This window comes from Macrobrachium rosenbergii, chromosome 34 (genome assembly GCF_040412425.1).
Source record: "Macrobrachium rosenbergii isolate ZJJX-2024 chromosome 34, ASM4041242v1, whole genome shotgun sequence".
Taxonomy (NCBI): Eukaryota; Metazoa; Arthropoda; class Malacostraca; order Decapoda; family Palaemonidae; genus Macrobrachium; species Macrobrachium rosenbergii.
The window spans coordinates 4,619,182-4,646,549 of record NC_089774.1 but is presented as its reverse complement, the minus strand read 5'-3'; the positions used below and the strand labels follow the sequence as shown (position 1 = coordinate 4,646,549).

Sequence of the window (27,368 nt, the reverse complement as noted above, 5' to 3'; positions counted from 1 at the left end):
ATATTCTTCAGTGGGTGACAGCGATGAGTCCTCGGGTAATGAATTCCAACTTACCTTAAGGCGCCGAATCTTCATCGAAAAAAAGGTTATTTAGCCAATTTATGCTGGAAATAAAACCATAGTATAATATTCCGATATATAAATAATGGTGCAATAACGAAAAAATAATAACAAAGAAAATAAACAAAGTGTGTACTATGCAAGCTTCGTTAGGCCTAGATATCTTAATTATGGATCTAGTATTATTTATACACAATTCCGACTCATGCATTTCACTTAGAAACTTATAATAACTGATTTTCTATTCATTTCACGTATACTAGCTTTACTTTAATCATAAGTATTCATACAAATTCTTCAGAATTGATTTAGAAAAACTAGCAACTAGCTGGTGACGTAATGGGATATTGAAATAAGCCCCGCCCACTATCAACGTAACTTGAGACAATGACAATGCAAGATACATCGTAATAATGTAAAATATTTTGTTATAGATTTATTCCAACTGAAGAAATCTTTTATTTATTGTCGTATATATTGATTGTCAGTTTAGAATAAACATTATAATGCAATAATGAAACGGTATTTCATAGAGACAATACGTACTTATTCCAGAGACTAATATTATACATTATGGAAGGAAAATAATGAAGATATATTACCATAAAAGTTAATGGGTTTACAATAATTCACTATGCACATTCAGTAGTTTTTTTTTACAGGAACTGGCATATAATTTCATAATTGTGCCAATAGAACTGTAAAATCTATAAATCTGGAAGACAAAATACTTTCTACAAGATGATTTGCTGTGGTTTCAAGATACTCTTCCGAATATCATGTGAGGTTGCTAGACCCATGTAAGTAAAGACTAGACTTATGTTGCTTAATCGTTTATATATATATATATATATATATATGTGTGTGTGTGTGTGTGTGTGTGTGTGTGTGTGTGAAGGATAATATTTCTTTTTCAGCTCTTAGCGACATCACTGAACAAAGCTAAATGAACGGTACTTTTCAGAATGCCAAACTTAACCCATTTCTAAACAGACTTATCAACAAAATATAAATACTTCAGATATATATCTTCATTTCTTCTTAAAATAATGCTTATTGCCTGTAATTTGGAATAAAATTCAAGGTAAAAATTAGATTTCGATGTCATTTACAGATAAAAACAATACACTTCACATTAACGGGGACATTCTGGTAACTTGATTATCAAATGGCTGGCAATATATTCCTGATTATTCCTCTCTATTCTTTCAGGAAATCCTGATACTTATGGCTACCTCAAAGGATATTGTCCCATAGTTGATGGTGTTGGTGATAGTGCAAGTAGGCCTATAGTCTGCACATAAAGCTTGTTACTGTATTTACTAAGCAAAGGAGTAACATTGCTAGGGTCCAGAAGTCACGCAAAAGAAAAGAAGAAGAAGAGTGTGGTAAGGAGACCACAAGATCTGTTTTACATTTCCGTTATCTTTATTACACTTTAAACCGAACATAAATAATGCACATGGTTCAGAGAGATTTTCTGTGTCTTCCTCGAAAGAAAACAAACAGAAGGAGAGTAAATAACGATAAACAATGAGTTCATTTATTTCCGTAAGCGCCAAAGCATTCCGAAAGTCTTTTTGGCCATCTTCGTGTGAGTTGTCGCTGACTGACCTGGCTTCCTTGGACCTAATCCACAGTTTGGGACATTAATCCCACCTGTCACAACTTGTCTTACTGACTCAGATGGCACCTTATGCCCGTAGGCCTATGGCGAGTTATCGTGCCTGTAGGCCTACTATGTGAACTTGACGCCACAATTTGACAACTTGCAAATACAAAACATGCATTCTTTTGCCATCTGTAATGTCAGTCACAAGACAACCCAATGAGCGAGGCAGGATACGATATGTGGACAAGGAAGTAGGCTCATGGCGTGCCGCTAAGAGTATTATATATATATGTATTCTCATTTCATTTGTGAAGAAGATTCAGTGATAAAACTAGCCGTAATTTTCGTTTATTTCTGATTATTTTATTTGTCATTGTCTATTCCTATTTCGTCTATTTAAGTAATGCATATTCATTTGATCGAATAACATCAATAAACATGTCTTTTGTTGAAAAAAATATTTAAATCCTGAAATTAATTTCAGATCACGCAACTGACATTCTTATCAAATTCATGTTTCAAAAATGTATGAAAAATACACATTACCTGTGATTATAACTTAGCTTTTATGCAAATTCCATGATTTTCCAAAGCTAAATTTTTTTGCAGATATTAGTAAGAAACCACAAAAAATAAATAAGACATACAATTGGCAAACTGATTATTAGGTTATTAAAATTTCGTAAACACAAATTTATTAAATAATAAACACGTAAACACTCACCATTATTGTGGTGTATCATGAACAATAAACAGGATTTTCAAGGCTAGTTTATTAACAGTAAAATTATAAATTTATTTATTAAATTACCTGATTATAAAATATTAGCTTTTATAATTAGGATAATCTTATTTTACATATTACGAGTGGTAGACTTTGTAAACAAAGCATAAGTGCGCATCGGGAAGCTCTTCTGTCCCTTTGCTTTGATTCAAATAGCGGGGTTCTGATTGGCCAGCGCCCCAAACACCCTCAACCCCGGGAGCCAATCACGTCGCAGGGTTTTGTTTACATCGGTGGTTTAAAATACGAGTGAAGTCCTGTAATATATTCCTGTGTTTATTTATACGAAAACGTGAGTTTAGTTCATTATTACGAATTATTATTGTGCTTTAGTGAAAGATGAAGGTGATGAGTAAATCGTGATAAATATGGGAGTACATAAATATGGTTTATTTGGACGATATGAGGTTTAATATTAAGCGGACTCGAGATGCGGTCAGGGTTCAGTAGACGTAAAGGAGTCCATTATCTTAAATCTTGTTTTTAATATTTCATTACTTTATCTCTTACATTTAAGCTATTACTCTACCGTGATTTAATTATTAATGTCTACTTTACGATAGGTTATCCTAATCCATCGTATCCTGTAGGAAAGTCCCTTCAATTATCCCGTGAATTTAAAATCTTATTTAGATATTAAAATAAATTAACCATAATTTACCGTATTCTAATTATCAATGGAGCTTAGGAATTACCCTCGGCAAAAAATAAATAGGAAATTTTCAAGTTAGGTTCAGGCTAGCCTAGTGTAAGGTCGAGGCTAGACTAGCTTTGATGCCGGTTGTACGTGAGGTCAGTTTTACTGGTATATAGGTCCTAGAACTTAATGAAATATAATAGAATAGAGATGCAATATCTTAAAAATGGAAAGGAAAACTAAGAAAAGCACCCTAAACCGAACTCTTTCCGTCAAGTAATTAATGGGTTATTTTAGGCAAGTCTAGCCTACAGCCCAGCGTAAGTTACTAGTAGGCTTTTGATAGCCCGGCCCATGCTATTGAGCTAAAATTAGCCCCTCAACATTTAGTGTCATTTGTTGCAAGTAAACAAAGATCAGTGACGCCAGAAGATGTCACTGTAAGTGTTCTTATTTTATATTTAAAGAATTATGTAAAAGGTCATAGCATTTTGCTAATTTTATATTTAAAGAATTATGTAAAAGTTCATAGCGTTTTGCTAACATGCAACTATTTCAAGTCAGTGACCCTTGTTGGCTGGTTTCATTTGAATAGGTTTATCTTGTGAATAATAAGAATAATAATAGTGAATATTTAGAAATGGCATGTCTGTTCTCTCTCTCTCTCTCTCTCTCTCTCTCTCTCTCATATATATATATATATATATATATATATATATATATATATTGAAAGTCTTGAACCAGGCTACTGCCTAGTTATAAAATTAGTGTCCCCATACCCTATATAGTAGTGCCTCAGTGTACCAGGAGCTTTGTGGTCTGGCTTTCTGATAAGTAACAAAGGTTTTATATTTTATCCTGCACTCAAATATATTTAATAGATGTCTTATAGCAGACAGCAGTTTCACAAAGTCCTAACCTAAACTAATGTATAAGGGTTAGGCTAATTATATCATGCAACCCCCTGGACCCGACAAACTAAGGTTGGCTAATTTAAGGAAAAACACATCAATGGAAGATATGCAAATGCATATAGTGTAAGAAAAAAATTCTGAAAAAAATTTTCCCTACCTTCAATGGGAAGTTGAAAGTGACTATTTACAACCCTGTGTGGGCCCTCTTTTACAAAAGACTCGTAAATTTTACCAAGTTATACATGTTTTTTTCTAATAATTTATTTTATTTTGTGAAATTATAATTACAGCTCACACAATATATATCATAACAGATAAGAACTAAAACCAGTAACAAATTCCGAGTATATTTTTTGTAAAATATTTACATAAATTTACTGAGATCGGGAGATGCAGTAACTTTTTGGAGGTATACATCTTGTTCTAATATTTCTTTGCACTTTTCTTTGCAAAATTTTACAATTATAATTGACATTCTATCATAAAAGATTAAATTACTCCCAAGGCCTCAACTGCATCTTTCTCTCTTCATTGATGTTTCTTATTTTCTGTGTCAGCTTTGTTGTGGAAAAGGAAGATTGCTACAAAGTACAGGACAAAAAAACTGGATGATGAGTGATTTACACAACTTTACAGAAAGACAAAGAAATAAAAAAAAATGTTAATGAACTTGAATGTATAAACAAAACAAGAATGGCAGTATTCATATTCCTTGAGCAAGGATGAGGTACCATATGTACATGGCAGGGACAGAACCAGTAAAAGGCAGGTGATCCTGAAAATATGGGAAGGCAGGTAGGATGATCAGAGGGAGGTTGGGCTAAGATAGGTAATGGAGTATGTTGAAACATTTGGTGATATGTAGTAGATGAGTGACAACTAATCAGCTGAAGATGTAGAGAAGCAGATGGGTATTGCTACTGTATATATCACCTTTCCAAGCTACTAATTACTCTCCTGCTTTTAAGACCGTGATAATGAGTACTGTAAAATTTTCACATGCTTTTCGATTGACTTACAGAATATTTTTTCCAGGATACCATGTCAAAGCTCCCTACTTACAGCAGTCGGCTTCAGCCACCATCCGCCATAAAACGCCCACCCTCAGACAATGGGATGGACGAGGGCGCAGTGTCACCAGAAAAGAAGAGCAGAACTGCTGGAGGTTAGTACAGTACCAACTCGTGTTTTATTCACTGATGTTATTCAGTGAAGTGTCTTGCTTTCAGTGCCTGGTCCAAGTGACTGGAGTCTGCTGTATAAGTAAGGTCCTTCTGTTGCGTTACAGTACAATTGTATTTGCTTATTTTGTCTTTCCCTTTTGAAAGGAAAATACATGAACACCTTTTGTGAGGGTCATAAACATCGCTTCGTGCCTGGGGATTCCTGTCGTTCTCTTTGTTCACAAGTTTGTGGTAAAAACTCAGAAATCGTCATCTGGCAAAAGATTCGAGAATTTTTTGGCCGCCCTCTCAGAGGCTGTGTTAAATGGGGAGTCCTGTGGCACCATCTGATGAGGACCTGACCTCTCAGGCCAGATTGTCTGGGTCTCTTTGTTAAGCTGGCAGGCACAAGGAAGAGATGTTCAAGAACACCTTTTGTTTTTTTACTTCATGAGACAATCAAGTACATAAACTGTTCATCCTGTGAGGATGATTGTTATGTCCGGGTGAGAGCTCACGAAGCGTTGGGGGTTGGCATGTCTCTAGCTGTGAGAGAAACTTTTCCATTTCACGGGTATCTGATAGCACCAAACTACCTTTACCTCATTTTACATCAGATTGTCACCTATTAGTCTTTGAACATCTTAGGAGCTATGGTTGACTGCTCAGCAGGTTGTGTAATCTCCAAGCTCCTCTCAGGCAAAAAAGCATCTCTCCCAAGGTACTCAGGTGGCATAAGGCTGGGAGTTAGACAGGTGAGTGATTGGCTCTCCTTCCCCTTTTTCTTTCCTCCTGCCTCTGAAAGACAGCAGTCAGTCCTATTATATGATGGATGGGCCACAATGCAGGTAGGCTTCACAGTCGTGAATCCTATCTTCGACCTTCATCTCACAAAATGTAATGTCTTCAGCTCCCCCTCTTAATAAAGGGATGTTGGTGGTAAATCTGTCATCAGAACCTATCAGTTTGTGGTTTACCCAGATACTAGCTGCCTGCTGACTTGTGTTACTACATCCTCAGGGTAACACTTGGTTCTTCAAAGTTCTCCTACGGGAAAGCATTGTTACATTCATTTCAGCATCTGTTATGTCAAGTGTGCTTACCAAATTATTCTGTTAAGTATGGAATATTAATTTTACTTTTCTGGACTTGGACATATTTGATAGGTAAGGAAATCTGTTAAGGTGCCAATGTAATGTCTTGCTTGGAAAAACTTGACAGTTTAATTATGCAAGTAGCATATTTAATGTTTCCTGACTTGTAGTGTAATAAGACAAAGCTCAGTCACTCATTTTGCCAGCCTTATGATTTAAAGTATTTGATTATACTGTGTTGGTTAGATTCTGTGATTATCGACAGTTATATCATACCCTCCCTTATCTCAAATACCTCATCACTTTGAGTATTTTCTTATTGATTGCAGGACGAGCTACACAGATATCAAAGCCTGCAGCTGGGAGAGGAGGATTGAAAAGGTAAATACTGAAATTATTTTACAATTGATTCTAAGATTAAGAAAGTAAATTTTTAGGATGTGTTAGGCAGTACTTTATATTAGTTTAGAAGAGATAGTATTCAAGACGCTGTTTTAAGTTCAAGCCATCTTTATTATTATTGTATTATTATTATTATTTTTATTATCATTGAACAGAATGGCCTTCTGCTCAGTGAAGTTTGTTTGAGAGAGGTCTTTTACCGAGAGATTGAGGAACTACAATACAAACTCAGCATCCAGGCAGCCATTCTGTTATTATTATTATTATTATTATTGTTATTATAAAAAGTTATGCATGCCTTAAGCTGCAAGTATAAATGTACAGTATATAGATTGTCCAGAATCTAAGTTATCGCCAAATGGAACGGTACCAAAAGTGATGAAGACTTCGTTGTGATGAACTCCCTTGTTGATACCCAACAGCTTTAAGGAATTAGGTCTTCTCGTAAAGATAGATAATTCACTATATATATATATATATATATATATGAGATAATGTGGGACCCCATGGATACATTGGCTCTCTTGTTTCCCAAATGGTGCCCAGGTTTACTAAGTTATCTGGATTTATTTTGTTAGGGATGTAGTTTCAAGACTAATACAGTAGTGTAGATCAAGTAAGATCATTACTAAATACAGTATAGATATACAAGTTTGTTACACAAGGATGAAAACATTAAAAAAACAAAATCTAAATCTGAATAGCTACTGGCCCAACTAATGTTCCACACTTAGAAAAGTTACAAAATATTCAAAAGCATCATTGATTCAAATTGTAATTAGCAAAAACAGAGTATAAAAGAATAAAAGTCAAAGATGCCATCAAGAATCCAAATTGCTTTTAATGTAGAAGATGAATTCCTCCTTATACAACATGAGACATCCAGTAATGATGAAACAAGCATTGCATGGAAAAGGGGCACTAATGAGGTCCTAAACCAGATGGGATTTCAAGTAGAAAGTACATGACACAGAAGACTGGAGAGAGCTCATTTTATGTTGAACCCTGCAAAGGTTAAATCTCACAGAAAAAATGTTAGTGACAATGGTAATTATTTTTCATGATAACTTTTGAAGATGCAGACTAAGGGCTGAAAGGTGTCAGAGTAACAATAGCTGTGAGATGAGCTGTTTAGAAGCTTAGATGCTTCTTAAAATGTAAACATAAAATATTCCAGGAATCAGCATTGTCTTTGGTGCTTTTCTGAGTAATGAACACTGCCGTCATCTCCTGAGAGAGACACTGAAGTACATTGGAATTCTTCAATGAATTTTTCTGTCTTGGTTAACTATGTAGACCCTAGTTATTTATTAAAAGAGGTCCCACCCAGTTGATAGAAGGGACCCCTTGGTACTGAACATGACATACGAAATTAGAAGAAAAGCATCCACTACGTGGATGGTGCTGCCTATATAAATGACAAATGAGATCCTTCCAAACATTGTTTATATCAGTTTTCCTTGTCAGTGGATACAAAACAATCGGTTACCTCACTATTCAATTACTTAGATGTCTTATGAGCACCACATAGTAAATCCTCTAGTAGATAGAGTCTTAGACTGATATACAGCTCTCGTGGAGGAATAGGTTCTCAGTGAGGGATAAACGTTACGATAAAGGTAGTCAAAAGAAGCTGTACAGCTACGTGGGAGGAAATGGAAAGGAGCAAGGAAAAGTCAAAAGGATATAGAAATGTGGCTTTGGGCTTAAGGGACAGTGCAGAGAACCGCTAAGTGTATTTGCATGGTTCTTTATCTCGTCTCCTTGCCGTTAAATTTAGTTCCTTCTGCTTTGTTTTCCAGTTTGTTTAACTATTTTGCTCCGGTTTTAACCTATCACTAAAGAACAGATCCTTCTCGCCAGCCCATCTGGAGTTTAAATGAGACATGTAGGGCTTCATAACATCAAAAATTTCTTCAGTAAATGATGAAAGCTGAGCCAAGGCCAAGTGCAAGAATTAGGACAGCATAGTAGGAAAAAACTGAATGGGAGTTCAGGCAGGTAGGGCCCAGGACAGGGAAGAACGTCACAAACTAATTCTGCGTCTAATCTTTTAAAGGGAAAAGCTGGCATAACATTAGTGATAGTGGTGAGCTGTGTATTACTGTGCATCTTAATGATCGACAAATTACTTCTTTTCAGGAGTTTTTCAGTGGCAAATGTTTCTGCAGTAGGTGCCCAGAAAGATCATTCGAAAAACACCCTAGCAAGTTCAAAATTTAGAAGTTCAACACTCAACCTTACTGGACGGCCCTCCAGTGTTTCTTCGTCGGTTCTGGCTAACAGAGTGCCCACTGGTAAGTACTGGACAACATTATTGGAAACAGTTTAGTGGAGGTAAATTTATCGTTTTTTGTTATCGTTCATTTTGACTGACTTTTTCATAGTTAGCAAGGAAGTATTATTATAGAACTCAAGTGTGTAGACTGACATAGAAATGACACGTTTTAAGGGGTTGTATCGTAAGGCATTTGATTGTAATAGTATTCTGGTTACATATTTATGGGGCTAATGATACTTTAGATGTAACATATGCAATTAATGTACATTAATTATTAGTTTTTTATAAGACTATTATGGTGCTTAGTTCTACAGTAGTGTAGTGATTGTAGCACTGTAACCTGCTCAGAAAGTTAGGGGAATGTAGTTTTCAGTATTTATTATACTGTTTCCATCCATCTAGTGCTCTGAGGGTTTTTGGAAAATTGGTGCAGCACCTAAGTTTCTATGATTACAGTAAACTTCATTTTTGGCTCTTGAGAAGCAGAATTGAAATGAAAAATTACAGGCTCGTTTTAAAAACGTAAAATAAGTGTTGAGGTTATGTGCTGGTTTGTATTTTATATTATTTCAAGGAACTGACTAGAAAGTTGCAGGCAGTGAGCTAGTGGGTTTAGACCTTCCTTGTTTGATGTTCTGAATGGACTGTTCTTTGATGTTTGAAGTCTTTACTTGTGACGAGGTTGTTAGCGTTGCGAGTGAGTTCAGTTTGCAGGCAATTCGACTCGACTTGAATTTGGCTGAAAATGCAATAAGACCTCGTGTACTGACGAGATTGATTTGAAGAAAATGGCGTGAGGAAACAAAGTGTCATGATTTGGAATTTGGAAGTCACAGCAAAGGTGCCAGACGTTGTTATTCCACTGATATGTTATACGTAGCCAAGTTGTAACGACAGTTGATGAGGGATTCTTAAGTGCTTCGTGACCAATTTTATATTATTGTATAGGAATTTTTTTATTATGATCATGCAGATTCTAGGGACTTTGGTTTATACTAGTTCTTCCGTAAGACATACATGCAAAAAAAAAGATTACCATCTGTTTTTAGAATGATTTCCCAAATCCTCTTACAGGTTAAACCGTGGTGTTAATCACTATGTCAGTTATAAATCTTTTGCCCAAATCTCTGCCCTCAATAATCCTTGAAAAATATTGGCACAGTTGCTTCAGAGGTACAGTCCCAACTACCACATTGGCTCAGACCTAGAGTTTACATTTAGCTGATCTTATAGGAATGACTTGTACTTGTCTTTAGAAATTTTGTCAAATAAAACTTTGTCGTGAGTGGGAAGAATGGCTTTGATATTTTCAAAAGTTTCTTTTTTGCGTGATAGTCATTGTCCACGATGTGGGTAGTTCTGTACAGAGGTACATATGCATTAAAGAGTTCTGTATTGTCTCAAGATCATCTTCAAAAAGGGTTGAACGTGGTTTTGGTTTATTTTTATAAACCAACCTCTTAGGAACTGTAGATATCAGTTAGCAGGCCAAAGCCAGTTGGCAATGGTAAGAGTATATAAGAACTGTCAGGCATTTTAGATTCCTCTCTCTCTCTCTCTCTCTCTCTCTCTCTCTCTCTCTCTCTCTCTCTCTCTCTCTCTCTCTCTCTCTCTCTCTCTCTCCATTTGAAGGAAGACAGGGCAAAGAGAGAAATTTAGATGATGTCAGATTGATTGTGCTTGAAAAGTCTTAGAACGTAAGGGTCAGGTATCCAGGAATTACTTACTAGTGAATGGTCTTTGTATCCATAAATATATTCTTTTCCAGTGTCTCTCACACCATCTATCCATTCTTTTCTCTGTTCTCCTTTTTCTCCTCTTATCAACATTTCTGATTGAATGCTGTTACACCAACTTATCATCCATTCTTTCCACATGACCATACCATCTCAAAACCTACACTATCCCTTCTACCATTCCAACAATATATATCCTTTTTCTTATCCTGTCATTTCTTAAGTCACACATTTAGATAACTCATCTCTACAGGTTTTGCCAAGTCATTCTATATATATATATTCATACCATATATATATATATATATATATATATATATATATATATATATATATATATATATATATATATATATATATATATATATAATGTGTGTAATATAATTGATAAGTGCTACTGAGACGGGCCAAGATTCGATCCACGGTTTGGTGTAGAAACAACGTAAGGATATGGATATATATTATATATATCGACCAACATGGTATTATCGACCTTAAATCGCAAGGAATAAGACGAACTACGCATATCATTTGTTACACGACTTACCGGGCCCAGCACCGTAATATTTCGGCAATATGAATAATATCATCGTGAAAAAAGGGTCACTAGTCGGGTAGAAAGGTTCTTAATTAATTTATTTAAAATCAATATTTATTTTGTGATTAAAAGGTCTGGAATTACGTCATTTTTGTCTAAACTGATTTGCCTTCTTTGAACTTTCACGAGTTGGCATTTATATATTTTTATATAACTCGTTTATAAACCTTTCTGAAGGTGAAATATCGTATAACCGACGAGTTCTCCCCACGGTTTATATTATTTAAGAGTCAGATGATAAAAGTAGTTCTTTTAAATGTCACACGGGAGAGAGAGAGAGAGAGAGAGACCTATAAACTCCAGCGCGCCATGTTTATTGCCTACTTGGCAACCGAGCCTGAACGTTACTATGGTTAACGTTTGAAAATACCTTCAGCACGGTTACCAAGTTAACGTTGTGATGTGAGACGGTTTCTCGTTCGTCGCTGTTGCGATAACGGTCCTTGTGTAATGCGGGTGTTAATTTCAGTAGGAGTGTTAAAGAGCTTTGTTATAATAGCGGGAATTCGCTAAATATGAAATAGTGTCTGGTCGTCTGATAGCGCCGGGAAATCGTGCATAATTGATGCCAGGAATCACTTGACGTACTTCCTTTCGTTATTTCGAAGTTCTGTAATTTATTCATCCAGTGGAATGAATATGTTATGTTATTAAACATCGCTTGACGAAAGCGATTTTTGGTGTTTGTTAATGAAAAGAAGGAAAAAAATCGTTGTGTGTCGGCAATGTTGTGATTCAACCTTGAATGCTGACGTCAGCTGGTCAATGATTTACGAAGTCGGATACTGAGATTGATCATGACAGATTCATTGTTCATTACAGATCTACAAGTGTTACATTACTTTGTAGTAAATGTTTAAATTACAGTTCGTGTATTTACTGTAATTTTGTTATGTAATTCCTTTGCGGAAAGTGCATAAAAGCAATGGTTTAGATAGATAATTGGTGATTGGAAATTTTCTTTCACCGTCGTCAGATTCCAATGGTTAGCAATCGATGAATATGGACCGACGAAATCGCATTAAGTCTCTCTCTCTCTCTCTCTCTCTCTCTCTCTCTCTCTCTCTCTCTCTCTCTCTCTCTCTCTCTCTCTCTCTCTCTCTCTCTCTCTCCCCCGTTTTGTGAATATATTTTTGGGTAAAGGGGTTTATAAATTATAGATGTTAGATATATGCATTACTTTGTCAAACAAATTTTGATGAACAAATCGAAAGAAATGGTTCGAAATTTATATATATATATATATATATATATATATATATATATATATATATATATATATATATATGTGTGTGTGTGTGTGTGTGTGTGTGTAAAGTGACCAATGTTTTGGAAATGTCATACACAGGTATGCATGGCGATTTAGCAGTAAAGTATGGTTATGGATGAGACTTTTGTCATTATTTTCATGTGTGTGATAGAGAGAGAGAGATTAGCAAAGAACTAAAGGGATGCACAAGGGACCCTTTGTAGTCTGACATATATCACTCTGAGAACACTGTAGGCAGAATCCTCTGCTGGAATAATCAGCTAAAATCGATACCATATTGATTAGATACGCACGTAATAGGTAGTTCAGGTGTTGAACTTGTTCTTGTTCCCTGTATGGAAACTTTACATCTTCATACAGTGTACTTTTTAGGGTCCAACATATTTACAGCATTAAAGGTTCTTTGCAGCATCCCCGTGGCCCTAACTTAGTAGTTGTCTGCCTTTAGATTTTTATCTATTCTTTGTAACTGTAAATTTACCTTCCAGTTTTTCTTCTGGTCCATGAACAACAGCTTTCTAGTACCCCTATGAGAGTCTATAAACATAACTCGGTATCCTTACTAAACTTCAGACTAATGGTAAAACCTGTTTAAGTATTTAAAAACAGTACCATTTCTAAAGATTAAAAGTCCTACCCCTAATAGAAACTCTGTGTTTAAAGCTCAGAAAACAGCTCTTCATAATACAGTACATTGCATCTGGGCAGTGAGTCATGGGGTGGATTTTAGCCCCATGTAGATTGAGTTAAAAGTTAAGTAACCTTAGTTTTACCAGACCACTTGATTAACAGCTCTCCTAAGTCATTTTACGTGGCTAAGAACCAATTGGTTACAAGCACCACAGCTTGTGGAATGAGCTTATAGCAATTTCTATCACCAGAAATAAATTCCTCTAACTTTCATCAGCCGAGAGACTCAAACTCAATTGAGGACAACTTTAAACTTTTCAAAGTCATTCTCATTCAATAGACTGCATTCAGTGTAGTTTTTCATCTGATTTTTAAAATATCTGCGGACACACTTTAAGTCATCATGAAACGTTGTTTACTCAAGGTTATGGGTTAGGCAAATCATTTTGCCAATTGTGATTCTGTGGATGACGGTTCCTGTCCCCTTTCTCTTAACATACCCGAACCATAACTCTTGAGATCTCAGCCTGACTGATTTCGTTTTTAATGTGATGTTGCCATTGAAATGTGAACTACCCTGCTTCATTTTTAGTGTACTTGGGTCATTTTAGCCTTTACTGAGTTCCTAGGGTTGAAATGCTCTTTTTTCATTTATTTATTTTTATTTTTTTTTTATTTTTGCATCCCACCAAAGGTGCTTGTAAAAAGGTAATGACCAAAAAAACTACTCAAGATTGTGTAAGCCAGGTAGCTTATTTGATGAGTCTTTGGCCAAGAACAGGTTTCTCTCTAGCGAAAAATAAAGTAGCAAATCTAAATCAAAACGGGTAAATTTCATGACACTGTGCTGAATGACTTTTGTGAAAAGTGCAAATCCTAACAGAAATCTTTTGCGTTCAAGTAAAAATAATTTGCACAGGCGAGTGTTCCACAGAAATAGACACTATTTCAGGGACTTTTAGCAAATATGCTAATATTTGGGAAAATGAATACAAAAATCACCTTAAGTTACGACAACTTGTAAGAGTAGATCCCCTTCGGAGTCACTGTATTTTGAGTGAGGTCGAAAATCTGACAAGTTCCAAGGATGAAGGATGGGCTCTGGTTGCTCATCAGCTATCGAGCCTGTCATGAGTAAACATGACCTCCGAAAAGCTGGCAACATGAAGGTCAACGGACATCACCCAAGTGGGGATCCAGACGACTATGTCGAGATTAGCGGAGAACACATCTGCCTATCCCTGCCCCAAAGTGGGCGTTTGATCGCAGAAGCTCTGTTGAGGAAGCAAGGTAGATGGAACTGGGAACTGCGTGTAGCCTGTACACTGGAAATGACTGTCGTGTTTTCTGCACTGGACTGCTATCCATTTTATGTATGTTCTGCATCACTAAACACTTATGAAAATTTTTGCTGAATGATAATCCAGATTCAGTGTGGGTGTTCATGCACAGGTCATAATTGTTAATGTTTTCATGTCAAACTTTCTTGTAATGGGAATAGATGCAAAGTGATTGGTTTCCACTTTTTTTTTTGTGCACTTTCTGCCTGACTTCCCAGGTGATATAAACCCTCATCAGTGCTGTTTTTCATGATTTCTGCTGCATTTATAAAGGCATTTGTCCTTCTCTGATGAACTGCATTTTCCCAGCCCAGACCAATTCAGTCTGAGATCTTGGTCGAATTTCCAGATTCTGGTCCTTAATCTCTGCAACTTCCTTCCACTTTAGATACATTTTCAAGAAAATTTATGTGCTCTACATTGAAAACTTCCAGTGTGATATGATTATTGTATGCACCTGAAATATAATTGCTAAATTAATATCATTGTGATAGTTATAGGTTAAGCTGCTCATTCTCTATTTAATACATTTGATTGATTTGAGAATGAAGCTTTATGAAGAATATGGCAGATGGCAGGATAGAGTGAGAAATAATACCATAGGGAAATTATGGAAGTTCCAAATGCAAATGAGATGATGGCTTTGACATGACCTTTGCACAGCCCTGAGAAGAATAGTGTGTGTGATAATGTCTGTTGGGTTTGTGGTCACCAGAAGAGTTAAGTTATAGGTAAGAGGCTGGAGATGAGATTTGTAGAAGTGAATGAATTTCAAAGGGATGGGGACATGCCATATAAAAGCACCAAATTTATATCATGGAATCTTCAGGGTCCCTGCTCGTATTTTAGAACCGGCGCCAAGAGATTTGACCCCCGTTTAGCTCATATGAATCACTTTTGTAAAGTGGTGTCATTCAAGACATGTGAAGATCAAGTTAAAAGTGTATGCTCTTTCAGACCATGTGATGTTTAGCTAAAATGGTGCAGAATTGTTGTGTTTTCCTCTTTTGAGGTATTTCTTACTTTAGTTTCGTGTTATATGCCACTCTTTGGCACAACTGACACTCCCCCTTTTTTTTTCCCTGCCTCTTATCTATCTATCTATCCTCTTCTTTCTTTGCTCTTATTCCCTTCTTCTTCTGCTATCAATCAATCGTTAGTTTCTCATTATCTTGCACATTTATTGAAATAATCTTATTGGGTACACAATTAAGGAGCAGAGTAAAACACAAAGGTCAGTTTAGTGAGTTATAATTGAGTAATCTGCAAAAAATCTGAGTTTGAAACATAGAATAATAAACAAAAGAATCTATAGGAAAATAAACTGTTCACCTCCCTCTGCAAAAAAAAAAAAAAAAAAAAAAAAATCTTATATCTCAAACTAATTAAAACTTTTAAGTTACTTTTCATGAGCATCACACAGCTACACACAGTTTGCAGTGCATTTCCAATGCAGGCCTGGGATGCAACAGGCAGGTTGGACCACACAGGATGCCATGTGAATGTTGCACTCTCAAAATGCCGCCCAAAGCCCTCCGGAGTTGGAGGCTTCTGTGTACACTGGTTGCACAGATTCCAGTTTGATAGACTGCATGCAGTGTATGCTGTAGAACGGTTGTGTCAGGGGGATGTTCTCCATTGTCCCATTCTTCTCAGAGAAGAGTTCCCTACATGCCTCATTCACAGACTCCAAGTTGCTTGTTTTACTGTAGATGATTATGGTGAAGCACTAAAGCAACTGTAATTCCTTGCAGTTCGTTGTCATGGTCATTTAGGGTTGATTCATAATGTCCTTAAAGGCCTCTGTCACCTTGTAGGATTCCAAGACTCCCATACTGATTTTTTCCCTTTGCCAAAGAAAGCAGGAGTTGTATCGCAACCCGTGAAACTTGTGAAATATAGGCAGTGCTGGTGACCTATCGTACCGCAGGGTTTGGCAAATAGCATTGACATCCAGGTACATGAAGATCCTTCCAGTTCCAAATGATACCCAGATTGCTGCCATCTGATGTTGGCTGGTCAATATGACAATGACGTCTGTGTCAACAGTGCGTACTGAACAAGTAGGGCATCCCTTGTCCAGTGCATCTTTCAGGTGAATAACAATCTTGGTATCAGCCTCTTCATGGTCACATCATGGCATGGAATGGGCTGAACCTCTGCTGATCACATCTGTGCTTGACGTTATGAAGACCTCCTTTCCATCTGGCCAGTCATTGGAGCGAACTTTGTCTGAAAGAAACTGGAAAAGCTCCTCCTTGTTTGTGGGATCACAGAGGAAGTAGGGCCAGTTGCCAGGCATCTTTGTTGGACTACTAACCTTTCTGCGTAAACCTTTTTCCCTTTTCTCTCTTGTTGACTCCTTGATACTTACAGCTATGTAGCTGTGCCATACCACATCAAATCTGCAGGATTTAAGTAGCTTCAGGATGTTGGGGATGAAAACACCACTAGCATAGTCACTGAATGTGGTGACGTTAGTAGGGGAAAGCATATGCACCACAGCGGCACCGTATAGAGTCCTTACATCCAGAAATGACGGAGGTTCCTTCTGAGAATTTTGTATTTCTTGCACAAGGATACTAATGAGGTCAGACTTCTTTCTTGTTCACATGCCTTCTTCAGTTGGCCTTGTACAGCTTTTGTATCATAGACTGGCTTAGGGACACCCACTGATGCTTTGGGAAGTGCCACAGCTGGAACATTTGATGAGCTGTGTGGCAGCTGGTTGCCTTTCCCCCTCCTGACATCAATCTTAATTCATCTTAGATCTGCCCCTTTTTTGATGCAGTTGGTGACTGGAAGAGACTGATGCCTGTTCCATGAAAAGAACCTTTGGCAGTTGTGCTTGAGGGGTTATAATAAATTTTGTCTAAAGCCCCCAGAGTGTCGAGATCTTTGCGGAGCTGAACAGGGCATACTGTTCCTGTCATCTTCATGTTCTCATAGGTAGCAGTGGCGATTTCATTCCCTGCTTGCAGAACTCTGTCATAGTTGACACTGAAGCCAAGTTCATACATCTTTTTCACCAGTTGTTTTGACTGTGTATTGAGGCCGATGTACAATGGAAGGGGTGGTTCAAACTAATCAACAACGTGATCATGTTACCCGAGATACTTGTGAGTCACTTGGGGCACTCAGCTTATGACTGTTGGTCTTCGTACAATGATAAAGAATGACCTGTGAGGCTCTGAGACAGGCCTGTGAATCTGTGGTCTCCTGGTCCTTTAGATCAGTTCCTTGTATCTACATAGTTATCAGAGATTTGGGTTGGGTTGGGACATCCTTCTTCTGACAGTCACTTGCACTGAAGATTTCATTTTGTACAACCCTTGCAGTCTTTGCCAAAATCAAAGCATCTCTCTCATACTCTGGTGTGAATTCCTGCCTCAGCATTTGCTGCATTCCTTGTTCAAACACAAGTAGCACTTGTTTCCCATCACTGCTCTTGGGCATAGGGGAGTGATTCAAAACTTGTTCCTTGAAATGTCCTATCTTACTGGTAACACTGTACTGAAGTCTGCAAGACCTTTCTCATAGAAGTTCTTAACAAAGAAATCTTGAAGCAGAATGTACCCTCTTCTATCTGATTTTCAGTATTCTAGAGCTAGAGTTCTACAAAAGCTCTTTCCTTGAGCATCTTCACTTTTGCAGTTTCATCCTTTGAGGGCTTCTCTTTGTCTCGCTAGAGAGCGATGGCAATTCTGAAAACCAACGAGGCAAGCAAGATGATATTTTGCTTCCAGGACAATAAGGGCAGCGGCTCCTTCAATCCTGTCCATTAGTTCTGTTTCTTGTAGATCCCTGGCCATGAACTTGACATTATCATCTGTGCCTAGAGTTGTAAATTCATGCAGAAGTCCATCTTGCTTAATGCAAAATATGCAGCTTGGTGTTGTCAAACGGTTGGCATGGCCGTCGCTGCCTGCCTGTGGGGGTACTCTCTCTTCCTCTTTCCAGTCTGTATTGAACTGAATGACAGGATTTGTGCCACTGTGCCTGATTCCTAATGAGGTTATCCACTGTGATACCACTGCTGAAATTCAGTGGCACTGGCAACGAGTTCAGTTCTCTGAAGGGAGTCACATTTTCTAGGAATAATACATAGGCCTCTGGTGCTGACTTGTCTATTCCACATGCATTCAGTGGGCAGCTCAGGGATTCAGTTGTAGTTTGTTGGCAAATAATGCACTGTGTCCATTCCATCTTCATAAAATTCAGTCCTCAAAACCTGAAATAATAGACAAATTGCAACATATAGCAGATAAACTTGCAACATATAGCAGATATAATGTAATAAGCATGTATCTGAATAATCGGTTATAAAGTTGCATTGTGTAGGCATCCTGCTGCTCTGATAACTTGGCGCCGGTTCTAGATTGAAGCCTGGATACTGATGTATACCTGTAAAAAATTTGGTACTTTTATCCAGATGTCCCCTTCAACTACCTAAGCTGCCCCACTAAAAGATATTTAACGGAATCTCACAAAGGCCCTTGTGTGGCTCAAGGCACTGGAGGTGATGGTGATGTTTACAGATGTCTAGGTTGTTGATGGAATATCCTTTTGTTTTGTTTTGTCATTGGCAGTTAGCTGGTGTACCACTGAGAGTATGTCATTATATTATCAACTTTATGGGTCTTGCATTAAACAGGGTAACGATACTGGAATTGCAAAAACTAAGTAACTTAGGCTGTTTCTGTATTGTGGAAGGAGTCAGTTGCTTGCCGATTCCCAAATGATGAAATGACAATGTGTTTGCTCAACTCTCTCTGTCTCTCAAGTGACAGATTTTAAAGTATGAAGGTTTCCTTTAGCATTTATGTGGTCTTCAACAGTCTGTGCACAGAGGTCTTTAGGTCCCACTAGATATGTCCTTTCAAAGAATGGTCATGATCAGTTTAGGGAACTGGTACCAGGAATAGCAGCAGTCTTTCCAGTGGCTAAGACTGAAGGGAACAGGTAGAAAGTATTTAAAAGCCAAAAGGAGTACTGTTGGAGCCAAAGGGACTCTGCAAAGTACCTATACCACTAACCAGCCTTCTACTGTGCCACAGTGTCCAGTACAAGTGGTACCTCCCTTGGTTACAGTTGATTTGTACATGCTTTAGACAGCTAATGTTTTGTCTGTATTATGTAGTGTATTTTTGGTTAAAATGTTCTGTAATTTTGAATGAGTATAGTTTTATAGTGTAGGAACAGTATTCCAAGAACCCAGCTTATGTGGCTCTAGATTTGCGAAACAGTAGTTTTGGTTATATTACTTTGTACAGTAGGTTATCAGTGTGAATCTCTGTCAGTAAAGAGAAGTATATTTATAAAAAAAACATTGTAACCTACTAATAGGGACACTAAAGAATAAATTCATTTTAAACAAGTAGAAATTGTAATAAACTTTAATGGTTTGTAACGTCCAGTATTTTGTTATAAGCACTCGTCTCTTGCATGTATTTAGTCGTTTCAATCACAGCACCAATGTCAATTGTCTTGCATCATTTCTCCTTAATTTTGTATTGTTGTAGGACCAAATGGCCGAAGACCTGGAGCAAACATCACTAATCACATGAGCACTCGACCACCAGTATCATCCAAAGTGTCCTCAACAAATAAAAGCTTGGGGTCTGAAGGTGATATGAAAGGTTTGTTTGTAGAGATAAGGCCATTCAGAATAATTTTTGATAATTGTTTTTCATTAGATTTAAGTCGTAGTGTAGCCTTTAAATGCTTAGCAGATTGTTTTTCATTTTCTGAGTTTCATAAAAGAGTGTGTAAGTCAGACAAGTCAGTTTGCTAAGACACTAGTGGAATATCTTTCTGTGATGTCTTGAAAATTTTTTGTGATTTTTATTTGGCTCTGTAATTTTTAAGTCATTGTTCATTTCACTCCCTGACCCACCCCCTCCATTATAGATGATTACTTGTTCTGATAGAGTTAACTGTTGCAGCCCTCTTTTGAACCATTTTAAATCATTAAGTTTAGCCAAAATCAGTTACGGCAGCTAGTGTTCAAGTACTGTTTATTATCAGTCAGGGCTAAGCAATGCAGCCTGAAATTATCTTGCCTCCCAAATCTTTATCCTGAATATCCATTTTGCAGGTAAATCCAAAAGGCCGGGATGGGATCTGAAAGGCCGCCTGCAGGACATGGAAGCCCTCCTGAAGTCGAGAGAAGTGGAGCAGAAGGAGTGGATGAAGAAGTTCGAAGAGTACGACACCAGGATCGAGACTCTCGAGACAGAAAAGACTCATCTCAGTCACGATCTTGTCCAGACAACAACGTCCTACGAAGCGAATCAAGAAGAAATAGAGAATCTAAGGAGAAATCTGAGGTTAGATTTCGTTACTCTGTTTGCCATTTTTTTATTAATGCTGGAATTTGTGGTTTTTCATTCATGAGAACCAGTTGGATTGTTTCAAGATCATTTGCATTTGATATTTTTCACAGCTCCGCAATACTTTCTAGATATCTTAGAGCTAACAGCAAATCCACATAGAGTGGACCCCCGGCTGTTCACTGTTCTGGATAGGCGGCTTCACCTGTTCGTGGATTTTTCTGTGGAATATATACTGTATACACATTATTTGTGGAAAATTCGCGTATTCCCCAGTATTTTTCATAGAGAAATATTCACTAATTACTACATTTTCACATCATTTTCGTGACTTGGTGCATTTTTTGTGATAAAACTATTAAAATGCTCGGGTATATGCATTTTTAGAGGAGTTTTTTTGGTGTTTGAACTATCAAAATAGGCAGTTATAAGTATTTTTAAAGGGGTGTAAAGTATTCGCGGACTTTAGCTATCCGGGGCCGGGGGGGGAGTTGTGTTACGGATCCCCTGCAAATACCGGGGGTCGACTGTAGTTCCTAACTTACACTAACATTCAGTTTAAGTGATTTCTTAGAAATGTATGACATCTACAGTGGTAACCAAGAAAAAGAATTCTAATACTGTAGTTAGCTTATAAGTACAGAAGTTAGGTTGAGGTGTTAATTTACTTATAAAGGTGATAATACTATATGAAGGGAAGATGCTAGTGGACTGATTACTAAGTGTCATTTCGCCCAATCCAGGGAAGGTGAGATGTCATTGGATCGAATAAATGCATGTTTAAAATAAACCGCATGCAATATCACTACATTTTCAAGTCGTAAAAGTCCACCTTTTACAGAGGTTATTTTACTGCTATTGTATTACTTATGTTTTGTAGTTTAACTTCTCCCCTAAAACCTTTAAGGCCATACTTTTAAATGCATTTATTAATTTGTTAATTTATTTTTCCTTTTCCATCAACTGATCTAATCTCTATTTCTTACTGTCTTCTGTTACTCCTTTCAAGTGAACACCATATTCTTTGGGGGCTTGAATTTCAAGCCAGTCACCTGTAGGGTTGTTCTATATGAATAGGGTTCATCTTCTGAATAATAATAATAATTTCCTCACCCTTTTCAGAAAAGAACAAGATCAACGATGCTCTGAAAAGAATAACTACGAAAACACCATACAGAGTCTCACGTTCTCCAAATCCAACCTGGAACGCCAGGTCAACTCCCTCGACGCAGAAATCGCGGCTCGTCAGGAAGAGGTAGCTGGATTGAAAGTAAGTTTGCAAGCATTTGTTTCTTGTATGTGAAATAGTCACAGATTGATTGTTCCTCTGGAATACTCTAATGAGAAACAATACAATATGTGGGGAAAATAGGGAATAATACATGATACTATTGTGTAGAAGTGCAATGGTATGTCATTTAGGAACAAATTACGTCATAATGTGGTTTGGATTCCACAATAAGCTGTAGGTCGTTGCTAGGTAACCAATTGGTTCTTAGCCAAAAATAAAATATGTCTAATCCTTCCCGAGCCAGCCCTAGGAGAAAAAGCTGTTAATCAGCTCAGTGGTCTGTAAGCAAAACCAAAGATAACTTAAGGAAAACATTACAGTATTATCACAAAATGATGCATGAATATACTATAAAAAAGTTTTTTTTCATTCAGTTCAGTAAGATAGAATATTGAGAACTTGGGACAAAATTTTTACCATTTCGGAAAAAATTTACAGTAATATACTAAAAGCTAAAAGCATGATTTATTCAGTTCAGTAAGACAGAATATAGAACTTGGGACAAAAGCTAAGTGCTGCGACCTACGAGGTCATTCAGCTCTGAAACAAAAACTGACAGCAAGAAGGTTTGATATGTGTAACAGGAGGAAAACATTGCAGTTGCACTGTGAATCAATTGTTAGGAGAGATTAAGATAGGAGAGAATATGAATGGAGGTACAGTAAAAGGAATGAAAGTGTTGCAGCAAAGAACCCTAAGTAAAGCTTACAGTGCACTGATGACACTACCCCTGTATGGGGCAGGCAGGTCATTACCTTGATCATCACAGGGCATGCCTATAGGATTTGTTCTTTAAGGCATATTGAAAATGTGAGGTCTTACTCTTTTGACCCATGGGTAGTTGATGAATACCCTACTTGGTTCAGTTGTTATATGTACAAAATGTAGAGCAACGCTAATAGTTAGACATTTTTCTGTGAAAGGTCAAAATATAATCAACAACAAATGTCAAGTTTTGGAAACAAATCATGAAATTTTACCAGAATATCCATTTTCAGTGAACCAGTAGTAAGGTTTTTATAAAGCTTAAAATTTACACATAAAATTTCAAACTCTTTTTTTTTTTTTTTTTAATATAAGGCAGCCTTGCATGGCACATTGTCAGTGAGTCTGTAGGTTGCATTTCTGTCCAACTTTTTAACCTAATCATGCCCCAGTTTTCTCCCCTCATGTAAGGGCAATTCTTTATAATAGTCGGCAGATGTGATTCAGTCATCTCAAGTGTAGAAAATTGTCAGTGAACAGGATGTACTCAGCATTGTTAACACTTGAAGCTCAGTAAAAAAAAAAAAATCGTAACCGCGCTCTGGATTCTAGGGTTTTTATTTCTGCTCCTCACTTATTGACTAAAGGAAATTAAGTAAAGTTATTTGCAAGTTGGGAAATTCTACAAAGTTCACGATAAGGGTGCGAAAAAGTCATCCTTAGCAGGGTTACTGTACATCATTGTGCTGTGTAATACGGCCTTCAACTTGCTGGTGAAAGTTCTGTGGTAGATTTTAGAAAATCATATTTAATTTTGGGTTTTGTATTTTTATATCAGGCTGACAACTGTACGGAATCCTCCAAAGACCTTGGTATTCATGTTAAATTTATTGTAGTAGACAGGGACATATTTACTGAATGATTTGTATGCATAAACAGATTGTTGTGATTAATTTTTTTTATTCCAAATTAACCAGTCACCAGTCTTTGAAATACTGTACCAGACCCATACATATCACATGCGTCAGACTAACACACTCATTACAGTTTACGGTGTCTGAATTGTCGAGCACCCAAGCCGGCATGGAGGCACGTCTGAAGTCGACGGAATCTCTCCTGGTGGAGAGGAATCAGCAGATTACAGAAATGATGGCACAAATAGAAGAACAGAAGAGGAAGATAGAAGAATTGAATGAGAAGCTCCAACAAGGGGAGATGGTGCGGAGAAAGCTTCATAATACTGTTTTAGAACTAAAGGTAAGTAGGTTGAGCGTTTGGTATTTTGTCGAGTTTGTTTTGAATGTAAAGTCTTTGTTTATTTAACTCTTGTGTAAAGAACTTTTATTTTGAATGATTTTTATTTGTGAAATTTGTCATTGCAGGGAAACATCAGGGTTTTCTGCCGTGTGAGGCCACTTCTCAATGAGGAGATTCAAAATAATGCCAATTCTGATGTCATCCATCACATCAACTTCATTGACGAGCACACTCTGGAAGTCGGCAAAGGAGGTAAAGTTTAAGGTTGTTTTATTCTGCATCTTTGGTCTTGGTATCTTCTGTACCAAGAATGAATTTCTGCTTTGAAAATCCACTGCCTTTAGTTTCCTGAGGTCATTAAGGATTTCATCCTACGTTCAGGTTGTGACGCTAGTTTCAGTAGCCACAAATCAATCCTACATTCAGGCAAAGGAATTCTCTCTTGATTCATTCTTTCCCCCAAAATTTCATACAGTCATATTCAGTACCCTGGGTGAAGGAATCCTCAAGGAATAAGAATTTTTGGTAATTAAATTAATGTGTCTTTGTACAGGACTTGATCATTATCCCATGACACTAGAAAGCAATGGAATAAATTAAATAAAGTGAAGTAATCTCTTAAACTGTATATTTGGAATCACTTTTCATGTCTAAAACAAAACAGATCATTATCCCAGGACACTAGAAAGCAATGGAATAAATTAAATAAGTGAAGTCATCTCATTACTGTACATCAGTAACCACTTTTCATATCTAAAACAAAATTGTCAGGTAAGCAGTGAATTGCTAAGAAATTATTGTAACACAGAAAAGAGTGGGAGGGAGCAGGTCAATAAATATTTAAATTGGAAACTTTAATCCCAAGCGCTACGACCTATGAGGTCATTTAGAATAAAAACCTTTTAAAGGTGTAACAGGAGGAAAACCTCCCAGTTGCATTATGAAATAATTGTTTGGAGAGGTTGGCGTGCAAGATGGAAGTAGGAGAATATGAGTGGAGGTACAGTAAAAGAAATGAAAGGGGTTGCAGCTGCAAAGAAAATAAGTAATGCCTACAGTGCATCGTGAGAGCTGCACTGACAGCGATGCCCCCTTATGGGGAGAGTCTTAACTTGTTTGCAGCCTTTCTCAGTATAATTATCTTTGGTTTATATTAGTTCTTTCTGTATGGGGGTATATCTCCATTCTCTTGTGTTTTGTGCACTTTGTACAGAATTTCTTCACTACTTACGTTGTATGTCAGTCATTTTGATATTTTTAAGGTTTTAGCAAAGTATACTGTTACCAAAATTTGTTAAATAATTTTGAAAAAGTTTGCTATTCATGGAATTTCGGTTTATTAGAAGTACTTTGAAAAATAAGAGCAATAATAAACTCATGCTTTATATATGTAATGTATATATCAAATATGATCCTGCAAATATCAGAACTGTATTAGTGTAGATTACATTATTCCTATCATTAGTCTCAGGCCCAGCATTTAGTGGTTACCTACAAGACAGAAACATATTAGTCACTGTAGATGACAATATACATGATTAAAAGTTTTAATTTTGCCATTATGACTGAATACATCAATAAATAGACTTCATTTTTAGATTTAAAACTGTAACAGAAAACCATACAAAAGATCAGTAATGAAAAACAAAACTATATGTATTAAAAAAAAAAGGGGGAATGAAATTTCTTTCTGTGAAGTGCATATTCATTCTTTCAATCTTATGCCAGTTTTCCAATAAGTTTAAAACTTTAAAAATTTTGATTTTGTTTACAGATGTGAACACCAGTTCAATGTCTGGTCTTAAAAGTCGAGGAAACAACTTCACAGAGTTTGCGTACGATAGAGTGTTTCAGCCAACTGCAACTCAGGCTGAAGTTTTCGAAGAAATTTCACAGCTCGCTCAGAGTGCATTAGACGGTTATAACGTCTGTATATTTGCCTATGGGCAAACAGGTTCAGGGAAAACTTTCACAATGGAGGGCGTCCCCAACGACGAAGAACTGGAAGGAATGATTCCACGTACTGTCAAGCACATCTTTAAAAACATGGAAGAGCTGGAGAGTAAAGGATGGACTTACAAAGTGGAGGCCAGCTTTCTCGAGATATACAATGAGACCATAAGAGATCTCTTGGCATCACCCAAAGAGGCCAAGAACTTGACTTATGAGATCAAGTTTCAAGATAATAAGAAAAATGAAATTTACGTCACAAATCTCAAGAGGATCCCTGTTGAGAATGAGGGCAAAGTTCACACTTTACTGAACATGGCTCAGCAGCAAAGAGCTGTGGCTGCCACAAACATGAACGAGCAGTCTTCCAGGTCCCACTCGGTGTTCCAGCTACGGCTCTCCGGCGAAAATTCCAAGACGGGCGATTCGTGCGAAGGCATGCTCAACCTTGTGGATCTCGCTGGCTCGGAGAGATTGAAGGAGTCCAAGTCCGAAGGGGCACGTCTCGTCGAAACCCAGAACATCAACAGGTCTCTGGCAAACCTTGGCAATGTCATTATGGCAATTGGCCAGAAGCAGAGTCACATTCCTTACAGGAACTCAAAGCTTACCCACTTACTGCAGAACTCTCTGGGTGGCAACTCGAAGGCACTGATGTTCGTCAACATATCCCCCGTGGAGGCATGCCTTAACGAGACACAGAACTCGCTTCGTTTTGCCACTAGAGTAAATCAGTGTCATATTGGTGTTGCGTCAAAGCAAATTAAGAAGTGATGACTGTATTTGTAGCAGTCTTAGTAGGAATGCATACGGGGACTTCCAGCATAATGTTAAGCTTGAGAATTAACAGATTTTCTCTTCTGAACAAACCCAGGTAAATGTAATAGGAATACTTACTGGTTTCCCAGTTTCTCGAACATAAACAATTTGAAATAGGATTTGATCCTTGTTCTGTACACTGAACAAGTACAAACGGAACTTCGTCTTAGAGTTTAAATTTGATAAAGGAAATTACCAGCACTTGAGCAGTACGAAAATATTTATAAAGTAAGTCTTAGGTAAAGCATTGTACAGCAATTAGGTTTTTAACGACAGAAGGACGTGCAATTATTTGCATTAAAATACAAAAAAAAATATTTTTGTAAAATACTTTATTACCCTCATAGGGGATTAAGAATTTTATTTGTTGTAAAAAATCTTTGAATAACTTTATTTTTCTTCCAAAGTTAGGGTTAAACTTGGAGTCTCTTACTTGGCAGTAATGAATATTTTATTGTAGATATGAAAATATGTAAAAAAAAAAAAATAAAAA

The 27,368-nt window shown here is 37.0% G+C and overlaps 1 protein-coding gene across 3 annotated transcripts; it reads left to right on the top strand.

Moving 5' to 3' along the window:
- Positions 1 to 2,628: 2,628 nt before the first annotated feature.
- On the top strand, positions 2,629 to 27,368 carry LOC136856087 (kinesin-like protein KIFC1). Of its 3 annotated transcripts, none has more exons than XM_067133715.1 (10): positions 2,629 to 2,748; positions 5,043 to 5,172; positions 6,594 to 6,645; positions 8,809 to 8,963; positions 20,044 to 20,148; positions 20,619 to 20,850; positions 21,976 to 22,123; positions 23,897 to 24,106; positions 24,232 to 24,358; positions 25,881 to 27,368. In XM_067133715.1, exons 2-10 carry the CDS (start codon positions 5,049 to 5,051, stop codon positions 26,828 to 26,830), a joined length of 2,103 nt encoding a protein of 700 aa, XP_066989816.1. In that variant the 5' UTR covers positions 2,629 to 2,748; positions 5,043 to 5,048; the 3' UTR covers positions 26,831 to 27,368. The 3 variants fall into 3 exon arrangements, with proteins under 3 accessions (XP_066989816.1, XP_066989815.1, XP_066989817.1); XM_067133714.1 differs by having other exon boundaries at positions 20,044 to 20,160; XM_067133716.1 differs by lacking the exon at positions 20,044 to 20,148.